Source organism: Acanthopagrus latus, chromosome 9 (genome assembly GCF_904848185.1).
Source record: "Acanthopagrus latus isolate v.2019 chromosome 9, fAcaLat1.1, whole genome shotgun sequence".
Taxonomy (NCBI): Eukaryota; Metazoa; Chordata; class Actinopteri; order Spariformes; family Sparidae; genus Acanthopagrus; species Acanthopagrus latus.
In genome coordinates, this window is record NC_051047.1 from 16,860,924 (window position 1) to 16,874,130 (window position 13,207).

A 13,207-nucleotide genomic window follows, 5' to 3' on the forward strand; every position below is an offset into this window, starting at 1 on the left:
TGGGTTATTTGAATTGGTTTTCAGTAAATAAAGTATCACAGGCTGAAGATATTTACATGTTTTTACAAGTCTTAAAAATGTTGGCTAAATGAGGCTACAGAGCTTGTCACAGACATTAAATGTCATCACACCGAACACGGAGACTCACCTACGCACTATTTCATCTTTACAGGCCGACTTTAGCTACAAACTACTCTGACTCTAACTTTACAACTTCAGATAGACAGATAGAGATTGCCGTAGATAGACGCAGATTGATCAGTTTACAATTAATGCTTGCCCTTAATTCTGCCAGCAAGAAAACAAGAGACTGTCCTCAGACTCCGTATAGAAAGTCTGCCTTTGAACCTACAGCAGTTTTATACCAACAAGTTATTCACCATTTCATGCGTTTTCTCATACAACATCCAATCACTGTAACAGCTGCTTCATGTTACTTTTGAAAAGAAAGTATTAATTTATAATATAGTCCAGGAGAGCAGGTGGTTATCAACACCTGGATTATTTTTGGTTTTCATGTGAAGCTGCAAAATCAATAGATAGATAGATAGATAGATAGATAGATAGATAGATAGATAGATAGATAGATAGATAGATAGATAGATAGATAGATAGATAGATAGATAGATAGATATATAGATATGCATATATATACACTACAAGTGAATACTGAATAAATCTTGAGAGTTAAGGACATTTTTCTTCAGTAAATGTGTATTTCCAAGATTCGTCTTTGCATCCTTTTCCTGAATATCTCCTTTGAATTATACATTTGCTGTATGTAATTTCTGCCACTAGGGGTCTCTCCGCAGAGGGACTCTACAGTATGTCGAAGACGTGTATTGCTTGTCTGCATGCACCTTGCATGGCGGCCTCTGCCATCAGTGTATGAATGGGTGAATGTGAGCGGTCTGTAGAATGATAGAAATAGCTATAGAAATTCAAGTCTATTTACAATCTATGAGGGTGTTTATCTCTCATATTAACATGTCCATCAGTTCACACCTGTTGTGATCAATCATCAGAGTTGTTGTCTTCAATGTGAAGTAACCACCGATGCAAATACTAATCTATCTGATGTAAGTCACGCAGAAATGTGTTAACATTTTATTCAAGTTGTGTTTAGTCTTGTTTGCCTACTTCTCTCCTTACTCTCTGATGCTGTCCTTAAAGTTATAACGACCAAACGAACAAAGTAAAATTATTGATTTCATCATTCGAACATTTGGGATAATGTAACTACACAACTAAATACATAATACAACAAAAGATCCTGTCGTTTTTTTCGACAATTTAATGCAGAAGTGTAATTGCATGTAATCACTGACGTCAATAAAGTCTGGTGACGTTAGCATCACGACGTCGTCCTCTCCCTCCCGGTCTGTTACTCACTCTAAAAGACATTTCCAGGTTCTCTCCTCCCCAGATATCCATCCCTGGATCGTAGCTTCCAATTTCTTCAAAGTATGTTTTGTCTATAGAGAACAACCCTCCTGCCATGGTGGGAGTCCTGCAGGAGACACAGACAATTAAGACATAAAGCAAACAAATCCTTTTCTCTTTGAGCGGTATTTATTAATGTAACTCCGAGGAACATTCAGAATATAATAAAAGACCAATTTGTTGGACAATTTGAAACAAAGCCTTAGAGGGGTAATTACCTCTATCTTTTAATTTGCTCCATGTTAACGTCGGCCTTTAATTTAGGATATTGTTTGTTGCTGGCACTGATTTGCATATGGATGACAAAAAAGCCAACTGAGAGCAGAGCTTCCTTTTTTTTTTTTTTCTTTCAAATTAAATGAGCTCATGCATACTTAGAAATCAACGGAGCACAAACACAACAATCAGGATGCTATTTAGGAAGTTGCTTACATCAGAGGGATACACAGAGGAAAAGGATCTATTTCCATCTGCAGATAAAAATGGCACATCTCTTAAGAGGAGTTCTTGTGAAGAAATCTAGCCATCCATGTCTTCTCTGTAGTTTGCTGCCATCACACGTAAACCCATTCTCAGCTTAGGTGAGAAACTGAGAACTAACATCTTTTAAAACTTACAAAAAAAAGTGTCTCTTCACCTTTCTGTGTAATTTGACCTCATCTCTGTCAATTCATTATCAGAAAGAGATTACACACAGTGGAAAGTCAGTCACAGAGGATCTAGATTTAGCTTCAGGGGAGGAAGCAAATATCTTCTTTGTGTACCTGACAGGAAGTGTTCTGTCCCCCTTGCGTCGATCCATCTCCCGCTGGGGAACGGGGTACCAGCGGAAGTTCAGCTTCCAGTTGAATCCACCGTAGGTCATATCTGAGCCTGCCATGTATTCGAACGTCTCGTCGCTGATCACATCGATGATGGGGCACACCACTGCCGTCCTGAGAGACACAGAACATAAAGCGCAAAATTCAAAACTGACATTGCTTATATAGGAAATGCATAATTGGTATGTTGAGAAAATATATGACAAATGTTTGGTGATATCAACATGCCTTAATAATTGGAAATGATTCCTAGATTATAATTATCAAGTTATTAATTGTTTTTTCATGCTTCTTACCTTGTTCAATTTATGTGATTATATTATTTCTAAAATTTGCTTTGTTGAAAACCAATTAAAACTGTAGTTGTCTTATCTCAGTACTGTACTTAATTAAAGGCTCTGATTATGTGGCTCGTACTGAACAGCTTCTTTCAGGGGTCGGGCAGTCACACAGCTTGTTTATTCAGTTAGGGAAAAAATACATAATTCTGGGTTTGTATAAAAAAATCTCCAAAACAAAAAAAGCCTCTTTAACAAGGTTTTAAAAAGGTTAACACTTTATAATAACTATCATAATAAATAATAAACAGCAAAATGTCAAAGTTTAGAGGCTGGAACCGGCAAATATTAGACACTTTTTGGTTGACTGATTGTTTATAAAATTCTTTTGCTGACTACTCAGTTCATCAACTAATTGATTAACAACACCACATTACATAAAGCAGTTTAGATGCTTTCAATCAAAACAAAAATGTGCATCTGCTTGGCATTATCCTTTTGTAAGTACAGAGGAAAATCCCCCCAAAAAGAACTAGTGTGTTGCACTACAACACCCTTAAAGCAAGTCCTAATTATTAGACCTATACCATTTTTTCTAATTTCACAAACTGTCATGTCCTGACAGACATTATTCTTGATATGTATTTGAAAACTAATACAGCAGAATTCACATACCTTGAAAATGGTAGATTGCTACAACAACCACACAAGTTTTGATTGTAAAGAGTTGGTTTTAATCATAAAGACTGCAAATATATTTAAGTAAATTCAAGTCTGTCCTTTTCTGTTGTGCAGATGACCACTGTGTATAAGCACTTGTATTCACATTTGCCCTATCATGAATGTTGTAATTGTAACCTACCAAAGCAGTTACTGAGGTATATTTCTATTTAAAAGCACAACAATGTGTTTTTCACACGATTTTGAACACATTTGACATCCTGATACGAGTCATCTCTACAGTATATTGGACAGACACAAACATGATGTCGACCAGCCCTCCTGTAACAACCTGTCTCATCAATCTTGTGAATACTGTTTCCTGCACTGTCTCGTCTCAGTCTGCTCTCATACTTACAGACACCAATACATCTGCAGCAGCGTTCAGTGAAAGTGTAATGGCTCAATAATATAATATTCTGCGTCATATGATACTTATTTCTTCCTGAGGGATAATTAATGTGTCTGACCTCAGATAAGAGATGGATCGCAGGAGAATCATTATCAATCCATCCATCTGTTGATGACACTCTCACGCGCAGCAGAATCGCCCTGTGATGTTTTTAACAAGCAAGTAAAAGCTTGAAACGATAGCTTAATGCTCTGATAAATAACAGCAGCCACTTAAACACTGTATCACTTTGAAACTGATAAAAACATCCACATCTCCATTTCATATTTGTCCCAAAACATGAGTGCGTTATAGCGAGTAAAACAAGTCCTGACCCTCTTTAATCTTGACTTTACCAGCACAGTTGTAGCAGAGTTAACATAAAAACAGAGCTACAGTAATTGGACCAAGTTCCCCTCCGAGGCAGCAGCAGAGGCAGACGATGCAAAATGATTATCTTCTCCTATCAGCAGCGTCAGACTCGAACACAGTATTCATCACTGATAGACTGCTGTCCCATCAATATTCAGACAGGGCTTTGGCTCAAACCTCCAATGATGCAACTCAAGTGTAATGTGATAACAACAGTACGTATATTTAATGTGTGTTCCAGGACTGACACCAGATTAAAATGACTGGCTCATTAGCAGAAACTATTCATTGTTTAAATTGCAGTGCCTTAAATGTCAACGTTACATTTGAAACATTCGGTTTTGTGCTCCCACCTGTCTTCTTTGATGCGTGCCAGCAGGGGCTCCAGCCAGCCGACGGTACACTCGCAGTGAGCGTCCAGGAAGGTGATGACCTGGCCTTTGGTGGCAGCTGCCCCCCTCAGCCTGGCTCTGATTAGACCCGAACGCTGCTCCATCCTCAAGATCCTCACCGGCACCTCCAATGTCCGCACGTAGTTCTCCAGCTTCTTCTTCAGGAAGTCTGGAACAAAACATCAGACACTTTTCAGCAACAATGGACTTGTGGGACATTTACATATACATGAGCATCCTTTTCAGTCAAGCCTTTGCCAAAAGCAAGTCACAGACACCGGGATAAAAATGTTGGCAGTTTACATTTCTACATTCATATTTGTACCACATTGATATTTCTATGAATATCACATCACACTCAAAATACATCTTTATTACGTGACTGTCATTTCAGGAGATGGAGGGGACGATTGTGAAGTCAAGCCGGTGACTGCAGTTTGAGACTACATGTCAACATTTGTGACTGTGACTTCACTGGATGTTTTCAAGGAGACCTCAGGACAATTTCCAGCTTTGTGGGCACCTAAGCAGGTATATAAAGCTAAAACGTGATCTTTTCTAACCCTAACTAATTGGTTTTCTTGCCTTAAAGGTTCTATTTGTAAGAAAAGGAGATTTTTATGTCTCATTCCCAACTCATCACATAACGAGGCTCTGGGTTTCTCAGCTCGTCAAAAACTGATGCCTTGGGATTGTAGGACATCCAGGCTGATCCAAATGTGTCAGTTCTTGAAGAATTCTCAAAACATCTACTTTTCATAGAACTAGCACCTTTAACCTGACCAGATCATGAGCACAATGAGTGAATCTAACTGAATCTAACATGGCAATATAAATATTTGTGGTCTGCAGAAACATTTTCAACATTTATTTTGGTGAGTGGGTTTTGCCAAACAAGCTCACAAAAGCACAAACTTTCTGACCCACTGATCCAGGTCAAGCCTGGTTCATTTTAACATTGTTCACACTGATTGCCAGCCTTGTTCAAAATGTCTGCATGTCCTGTACACTGAACCACAGACTGAAATCTTTCTCCCTGACAGATGCCCTCTGTATGCCAGCTGCTTGTTAGCTTGATGTGCAGACTACCAACCTCGCTCGCTGGCATCGTCGACCATTATGACCTCCACCAGTAAGTGTCTGGGAGAGCGGTTGATGACGCTGTGAACTGTCCGAAGCAGGGTGCTCCACGCCTCGTTGTGAAACACGATGACGATGCTGGTGTTTGGTAGGTCATCTGGATACACCTTGGTCTTACAGCTGATGGAGCACCAGGAAAGGAGAAAAAAAGTGTAACTGAACAAATTAAAGTCACACAACCAATGTTTTAATGTCAAAGGTTTAAGATACCTAAAGACGTCTTTAAAAAGGTGATTTGACAAAGGAAAAATGCTTTGGGACTTGGCTGAGACTTTAACCAAATTCACAAGTCACAAGTCTGGTCGCACCTAAACTAAACTTAGCCATGGCTTATACCTTAATATAATAATTCATATCCTAATACCCAAACCTGAAAAGATACCCTGTCAAAATTGGTATAGAAGTACAGTGGTGTTTTCAAACTGCAGTCAAAGTGGTTCTCTATGCTTGCAGCTCTTTATACTGTCTGAAAAGTGTCTCGGGAGAGAATCGGAGTGTGTTTTGCTGCTATCCAATGCTGCCGTCAATGCAGAAACATTGTCATATGAGATTTACTGACAGAAATCTCCAAGAAGAAAAGCAGTAAAAGTAAAACCAGTGTTGACAGCCATGTCAGCATGTCCTTGGCTTGACGAGATGTCAGTCAAACCCAAAGAGTCGGAATGTGGCAAACTTGGGATGGCATTGCAGTGGACGATGTTGAATAAAGAATGAGCTGCACTACAGAAGTGGAGGAGGTGGACGGTCATGGCAGGAGGAGGGCTGGTGGGAGGTGGCGGAGGGTGAAAGAAGCCACCGGAGCAGGCAACGCTGCTGGTGCAGTCCTGTCTATTCAAAGTGACGGCGCTGACTGACACAACTAGGCCAGGAGGCTGCCTTCAAGCCAAAATGTTATTGCCCTTCGGAGGCAGCGGCTGACAATTGTGCACGGCTCTGGATAATTTTCACCACATAGCTGGTGAAATTCTGCAAAGCTAAGATGTGTTCTGTAATGAAGCTGATGTAATATCTTTACTGCATGGAGCCATAAAGGGCTGAAAAGCTGAAGGATGTGCATTTCAGTTTACCCCTTTCCTCCTAATATAGGTTCTGTTTTGTACTAAATGATGACTTAAAATCATCTTTATATTTGCGTCTCCACATTGCAAAAAGTCTTGAGTTGGCATTTTTTGGGTTGGTATGGAAAAATGTCGTAACATACATGTGAAAAAAACACATCGTGGTGGCCTGTTTCTCACAATGCATGTGACTGGCAGGGCCTTCGGTGTCCCCCTAATGAAAGTGCTGAGGAGAACTCCTTCAGATGGAATATTTAAACACAAATCACTACGATAATGTCTCCACGAGAGGCGAGTGCCACCGCATATCAGCAGCCTGAGACGAATGTGCTCATGTTTCACACAAATTGCTCATTGGGTCTTCATTAAGTGCTCAAGTGGATCTTGAGTGACAGTAAACAAAACCCTACTCCCATCCAAATGTCAGGCTTAATGTACACACAAGAGGAATAGGATGGATTCCGCCTTGAAACAGTGCACATAATTAGCGACACCTTTTCACATTAGCTGAAGTTATTAATACCAATAAATTATAATGGACTCGACAAACAGTTTGAGAGGGATTTTTATCATCCGTGTCACGTTGTTTTGATAGTTTAGAGCATTTAATCTGCAGAAACAGTCACCGTCCGCAACGCTGTTGAGGCTGTTATGTCGAGATAAAGAAACCCTGCTGACGCACTGAACACATCTGTCTGCATACTGGAACAGTTTCTAGCCAACCTGACGTTAAATGTTCCCACGATAAAAGGGCACTATGTAGTTTTGAAAAAGACTTTTTAAGTTAGACAAGAAAGATCTTCATTGACTGATTATTTCATGCTGACACATAAATAAACAAACTGACCTTAAAGGCCAACGCAATTTCTTACTGTTTTACCTTTTTTATGTTAATATTTAATTTCTGAGTTTGAACCTTTACCTTTACCTCCAAAACTACACAGTGCCCCTTAAAGGAGGCCATGAATCCTTTCAATGTGTGATAGGTATTAGAGACCGGCAGACCGGCAGACTTGTGTTACATTGCTGTGTGGGAAAGTGTGTGTGTGTGTGTGTGTGTGTGTGTGTGTGTGTGCATGCGTGCGTGTTTAAGGGTCAGTAGTGTGATTCACAGCATGCATCTGGAAGATGTCCAAGCATACGCACCCATCCAACCTCACGTCTGGCAGACTCCTGTTCAGTGCAATCATGTCGCTGGCCATCAGATTAAACTGGTTGATCTTAAAGAGCTCCTTCATTTTCTCCTGGTCGTCCTTGGGGATGTTCACCGCCTTGCCCATCTCCCCCGGACCTTCGTGGCTCCGAGATATCACCGCTAGAATGTAACGTAGGGAAGAGAGAATGAAGAAAAGGATATCGGATAAGAAATTTAACCCAGTATTGTTTTGTTTTTCTCACAAAAGTGGTGAGAAATTAAGGCCAAACTGCACTGTAAAATAAATCACTTTGTATATGCTGCCGATTCTTGATAAGGGAAAAACAGGAGGAGCACTATTACGGTATAAAAGCCCAATTAATTACAAATAGCCCGAATCTCCTCTACAAATGGGATTGAGAGTAATGAGCACTGACTGACCTCCCTGACCCAGTATGTTGGCTGTGTGCCCTGTCCAACCAGCAGAGGAGGAAAAGAGGTTGTGGTTTTTCAAGAACTCAATGAACTAAAAGTGCACGAGTTGAATAAATATACATCATGAAGATGGTGCCGGTTTGACAGCAAGCTTCAGTAAAGGAGAATGTTAAATATGAAGAATATATTAGAAAATAATCTTAATCTAATCAAAATGAGTCCACGTTGATGGTAATAAATGACGCGTTGAACGTCTATTAAAAGTTATGAGCCTTTGTCAGATGTACAAATTACATTGTGGACATTACAGGTTTTACGATCTGGATCATAAAGCCAAGGAGAGTGCAGCAAAGCATGCTGGTTCCCCCCCCGTACACGCTGTAAAGTGTAATTATCTATACTTGTAGCTCAGATCAAGTGCATGTTGCAAACCGCCGTTTTGTGTTTTGAATGAAGAACTCGCTTTTCAATGCTTGTGAACATACATTGGAGTATCTGGAGTGTCTATCAACCCACAAACTCTTAAATAAGACAGCCCAGTCAATTTTGTTGTGGGCTGACTCAATAACATGGGATTCCACAAACCATTTCAAAACAAATGGTACACATACCACCATTTTAGGGGATACCTCCTTCTGGGTGAAGATATTCAGAAACTCTGTATTTCAGTGTTTATGTATGGACGGACAGAAACAGATTTTTGGAAGCAATGACGCAGAAACCTAGTTTACCAGCATTTGTAGGCGTTCGAGCTTGCTGTGCTATGATATTGGAGTATTGAGTTTGTATGTTGTCTGAGATGATGTTATATTGCTTAAAAGTATTTAGAAAGACACAGACAGACATTGATAATACAATGATGGAGAAGAGGGACCGTCTGTTGAATCAGGCGTTAGCATGTTGCTCGGCTAAAATGGCTACTCGTAGTCTGGGGTAATGTTGGACTAATTGTAATATTGAGAGACAGTCAAAAGAAAACTATGTGAGCATTATGCCTCATTTAAAGCTAGCTAAATAACAAATAGCCGTTTTAATGCTGCGAACTGAGCGTTGATTTTTGTGATAATAATCCAGATTTTCTGCTTTGGGACGTCTGCCAACTGAGCTGGCCTTCTGGATAATTTTCTGGATTAGCAACCAGCTAACTTGAAGCAGCTCTTCTAGATTTTCAAAATAGTACTGGACCAAATAGCTCAAATTATGATAATGAAACAGGTAATTTCATTTTACATTGTGAATACAGCTGGGCACTATGAAAGTTGGCTTTAAAGCCTGGGACTCTTCCTGGGGGCTTGAGAAACAGCATTAGCAGTGCTGGCCCAGGCTTGTGTGAGACGACCAATCAGAGCAGACTGGGTATTCCGGGTGGCGGCCTTTAAGAGACATGAGCTAGAACAGAGCATTTCAGACTGATGCATTTGTTGAGTATTAAAGCATTTAATATTATTTAAGTAGTAACCCAAAATAAAAGTATGAACATGAAAATGAGCATCACGTCTCTTTTGAAAGCATGTGTGTACGACGTTTAGCAGCATGTCTTCCCCCTAAATAACACTTACTGAATGCACACAGAAAATGTTTTGCCATTCTCACCCGGCTGTTAAAGGCTGGGAAAAAATATGTTTCCTCACACATCAGTGCGTGTGAAAAAGCCATTTAATAGACAGTGCAGGCGCTCTACTTAAGCTCTCTCCTGGTTGTTGTGGCTTGGGATGAGTGGGTATTAAGCACCGAACACTAGAGGCTATATTTAATTCTAATTTAATCTATTAGGAGGTTTTGAATTCAGAGATTTGGGAGAATGTATTAATAGAAGAAAAGGTAATATGAGGGCAGAATCCTTTCTAGAATTACCACGGTCTTCTTTGCTGGATGCTCCTATATTCAAACGCCTGCAAAGCATCAGCATTGCTGTTTTTATAGCTGCTGCGCAGAGCCAGCTCCCTTCACCCGGAGGTAAATAACCTTCTATGGATTTATCGCTGCGCTCTCTCTCTCTCTCTCTCTCTCTCTCTCTCTCTCTCTCTCTCTCTCTCTCTCTCTCTCTCTCTCTCTCTCTCTCTCTCTCTCTCTCTCTCTCTCTCTCTCTCTCTCTCTCTCTCTCTCTCTCTCTCTCTCTCTCTCTCTCTCTCTCTCTCTCTCTCTCTCTCTCTCTCTCATAATAATCTCTCAGAGCAAACGCTGTGATTTCCATGAAAGGGGGACACACGGTTCACATTAGCTGCAGGGCCCAAAGTTAAGAGGATTCTCTACGACCCCTTGTTGAGACGAGCTGGCGTCCGCCGGATTGTTAACCTCGACTGAGCCTGCTCCTTTCTTTATGTTGCTGCTGACACTCTCCGTTCGGACACTGCCTAAAATCTGATGGACACAGCTCGAGAGCTGAGCTGGATGGCTGAGCAAAGTGTCCATCACACACATGCTTAGCCTTCACTTTCCGTCAGTCCATAGGTTGGGATAAATCCTCTGATGCAGGTGAATTTTCAGGAAAAATCCAGCAAACCACCACAGCCAGTCCAGTTCGCCCTGACTTTGTTTGCCTTCACCACAACATGAACGAGTTTATCCTTCATATCATTTTAAAAATGAAAAATTATACATATTTTAGCCTTACTGAGTGAACAGCTCTGTCACATGTGAAAAGCTGCAGAGGGCAGAATACTCTCTGACTTTTTAACGACACAGACCTCGGGCCTTGAAATAACAAGGAAAACTGTCATTCCCTGTTTACAACTACACCTCTGTGTTACAACTTGAATGTTAAAAAACAATATAACAAATTAATATTTTTCAAGCCTGGATAAACCTATATGAGATACATGCAGTAGTCAACTGTAACTGTAGTGTCCAAATAATGTGATTGACATGTTTTCTATTTGTGACAACGAACATCTCAGTCAAAACTGCTGAAGAGACTGGAACTGTTTCCTGACATTTCTATTTTTACCTTCTAGCTCACACGGCTTTATTATGCTAACATTAGCTGGCTGGCTTGGACTGCAATATCTGCCAGGCTGACAGGCTGAAATATCAACGATTTCATTTAAAGCAAAGATTAGCATGCTAATACGCTAGCAAATACCACAGCTACTGTCTATTCACTAGATATAGGCATGTTAGCATTGTCAGGGTGAGCATGTTAGGATGCTGCTGTTAGCAGTTAGCTCAAAGCACAGCCAAAAATCATTGTGGGATTTCAGCAACTGTGGAATGTAACTAAATACATTTACTCAAGTATTGCACTGAAGCACTTGTAGTTCACTTGAGTATTCACACAGTTTATGCTGTTAAAGTAGCAATTTTGACTTGACTACATTTGAGAGAGAAATATTTTGATTTCCTAAATTTTTTGACACTTGTCTACTAGTTTGCCTACTTTTTGCATTAAAAACATGATATCCTTAAAGTACATGGTATGATGGAATGCTATGTTACTTCTCTACACATACAGTACATAAACTCTCAAATTGGCTCCACATTGACAAATTACAACATCAAAATGCTCTTTCTCATAATAACGTTTTATGGACAAGAACTTGACACAATATTTTTAATTCAGCTGTTTTATTTGTACTTCTGTATTTCTATTTTTACTTGAACTGGCAATAAACAGGCTGTTTGCAATAACAAATCATTATGAAGTAAGTCTTGATTGTACATTGTAATGGCTGTGGAATAATGACACCGTCTGCGTTTAGGTTCTTGCTCTATAAACCTCACCTTCACTACTGTTTTGTCCGCCACTGGGCACAAAATCTCCCGGGAAAATGAAGGCTGAATGGCAACTCTGCAGATTCGCAGCGCCAAAAATAACACCATTAGGAAACACTAAGGTGGGAAATGTCATCTGTTTTCACTTGTATTCCCTGTTTTCTCTCCCACCACTGGGTTTCAGGGTGTATTTTATGTAACATATGAAGCAGTTCAGCTGGGGAATACATCAACGATCCCCTACCTGGAAAAAACTTTTTGGTTTCAAGCCTTTAAACTCATTTTAACCATTTTTCTTACAGAGTGCTTGTATACCAAATGTCAGCATTTTTACACTACATTAGGCAGCTGACTATTTTTCTTATAAAGGCTTATTACATCAGGTTTGAAATAACATGACTTTAAAATGTGTTTAGCACATGCTCAAATTGTCAACTTAGCTCCCTCATAATTGTAAATTGTCACTTTCACCTTCAATCAGCACTTTCAAATTTCTCCATCTGTGAAATGATACAAATTGTGTATAAAGTCTAGAGACACTCGGACACAAATATAGTTTCGCTTAGCAACAGACAGATCAGAGGAGCCTCAGGAAACAAACTCGGTGGTACACACACACACACACAGACACACACACACACTCCTCCTGACATGAGTGTTCATTATAAAAGATGACCACGATCATCTGCGAAGAAAACAGTGGCTCCGTCCGTCCTCGGGTCAATCAATCTAATTCAGCGTCCCTGCCTGCAGCTTTATCCCAAGCAATTACAGTGGAAAGGTTCCCCTCACAGTCTCAGGTAATGAGTCTTCTGAGACACAATCACTCATATTTCATGGCTGAACAAAAATAAAGTGCCACATGTCACGCTGTCCACCTGTCAGTTGTGAGATTAACAACTCCAGACTCTCAAATTACACACACGGTACATGTTAGCCTTCTCGATACTATATTTAATTATTGAAGGGTCTTGTGAGGGCTCAGCTGGACTCTTTGATCTCAAGATCCCTCTAGTCAAAGTGGACAAGGTTTTCCTTTGGCTCTTTTCATTCTCATTTACTTCGCAGGAAGGTCTGTGTGCTGGTGCTCAGTCGGAGGCTCTGATCACAGACCTGATCCATTCTCTTTCCTACACGGTTTACCTCTACCTGTTCCCTCTGCTGCTCCGCGCTGCTTCCAGCCTGTGAGTGTGACCCATCTGGCATCACATTATATATCATGGAAGCTCCTGTTGAACACAAATCTGCAGCAGAGCAGGACCAAACACCCTGCAGAGTGCTGCCACACTGCTCGGTTGTGCTCCGTCACGC

General features: G+C 40.4%; 1 protein-coding gene across 1 annotated transcript in view; it reads right to left on the reverse strand.

Annotated features, from left to right (window-relative positions):
- The window catches only part of galnt13 (UDP-N-acetyl-alpha-D-galactosamine:polypeptide N-acetylgalactosaminyltransferase 13), a 45,410-nt gene that overhangs the window by 20,378 nt on the left and 11,825 nt on the right, over positions 1 to 13,207 (reverse strand). Inside the window, exons 3-7 of the mRNA XM_037110820.1 lie at positions 7,762 to 7,930; positions 5,511 to 5,677; positions 4,379 to 4,586; positions 2,208 to 2,378; positions 1,393 to 1,510 (exon numbers count right to left, since the gene is read on the reverse strand). Of these exons, the coding sequence (XP_036966715.1) occupies positions 1,393 to 1,510; positions 2,208 to 2,378; positions 4,379 to 4,586; positions 5,511 to 5,677; positions 7,762 to 7,930 (833 nt within the window). The remainder of the gene's footprint in view (positions 1 to 1,392; positions 1,511 to 2,207; positions 2,379 to 4,378; positions 4,587 to 5,510; positions 5,678 to 7,761; positions 7,931 to 13,207) is intronic.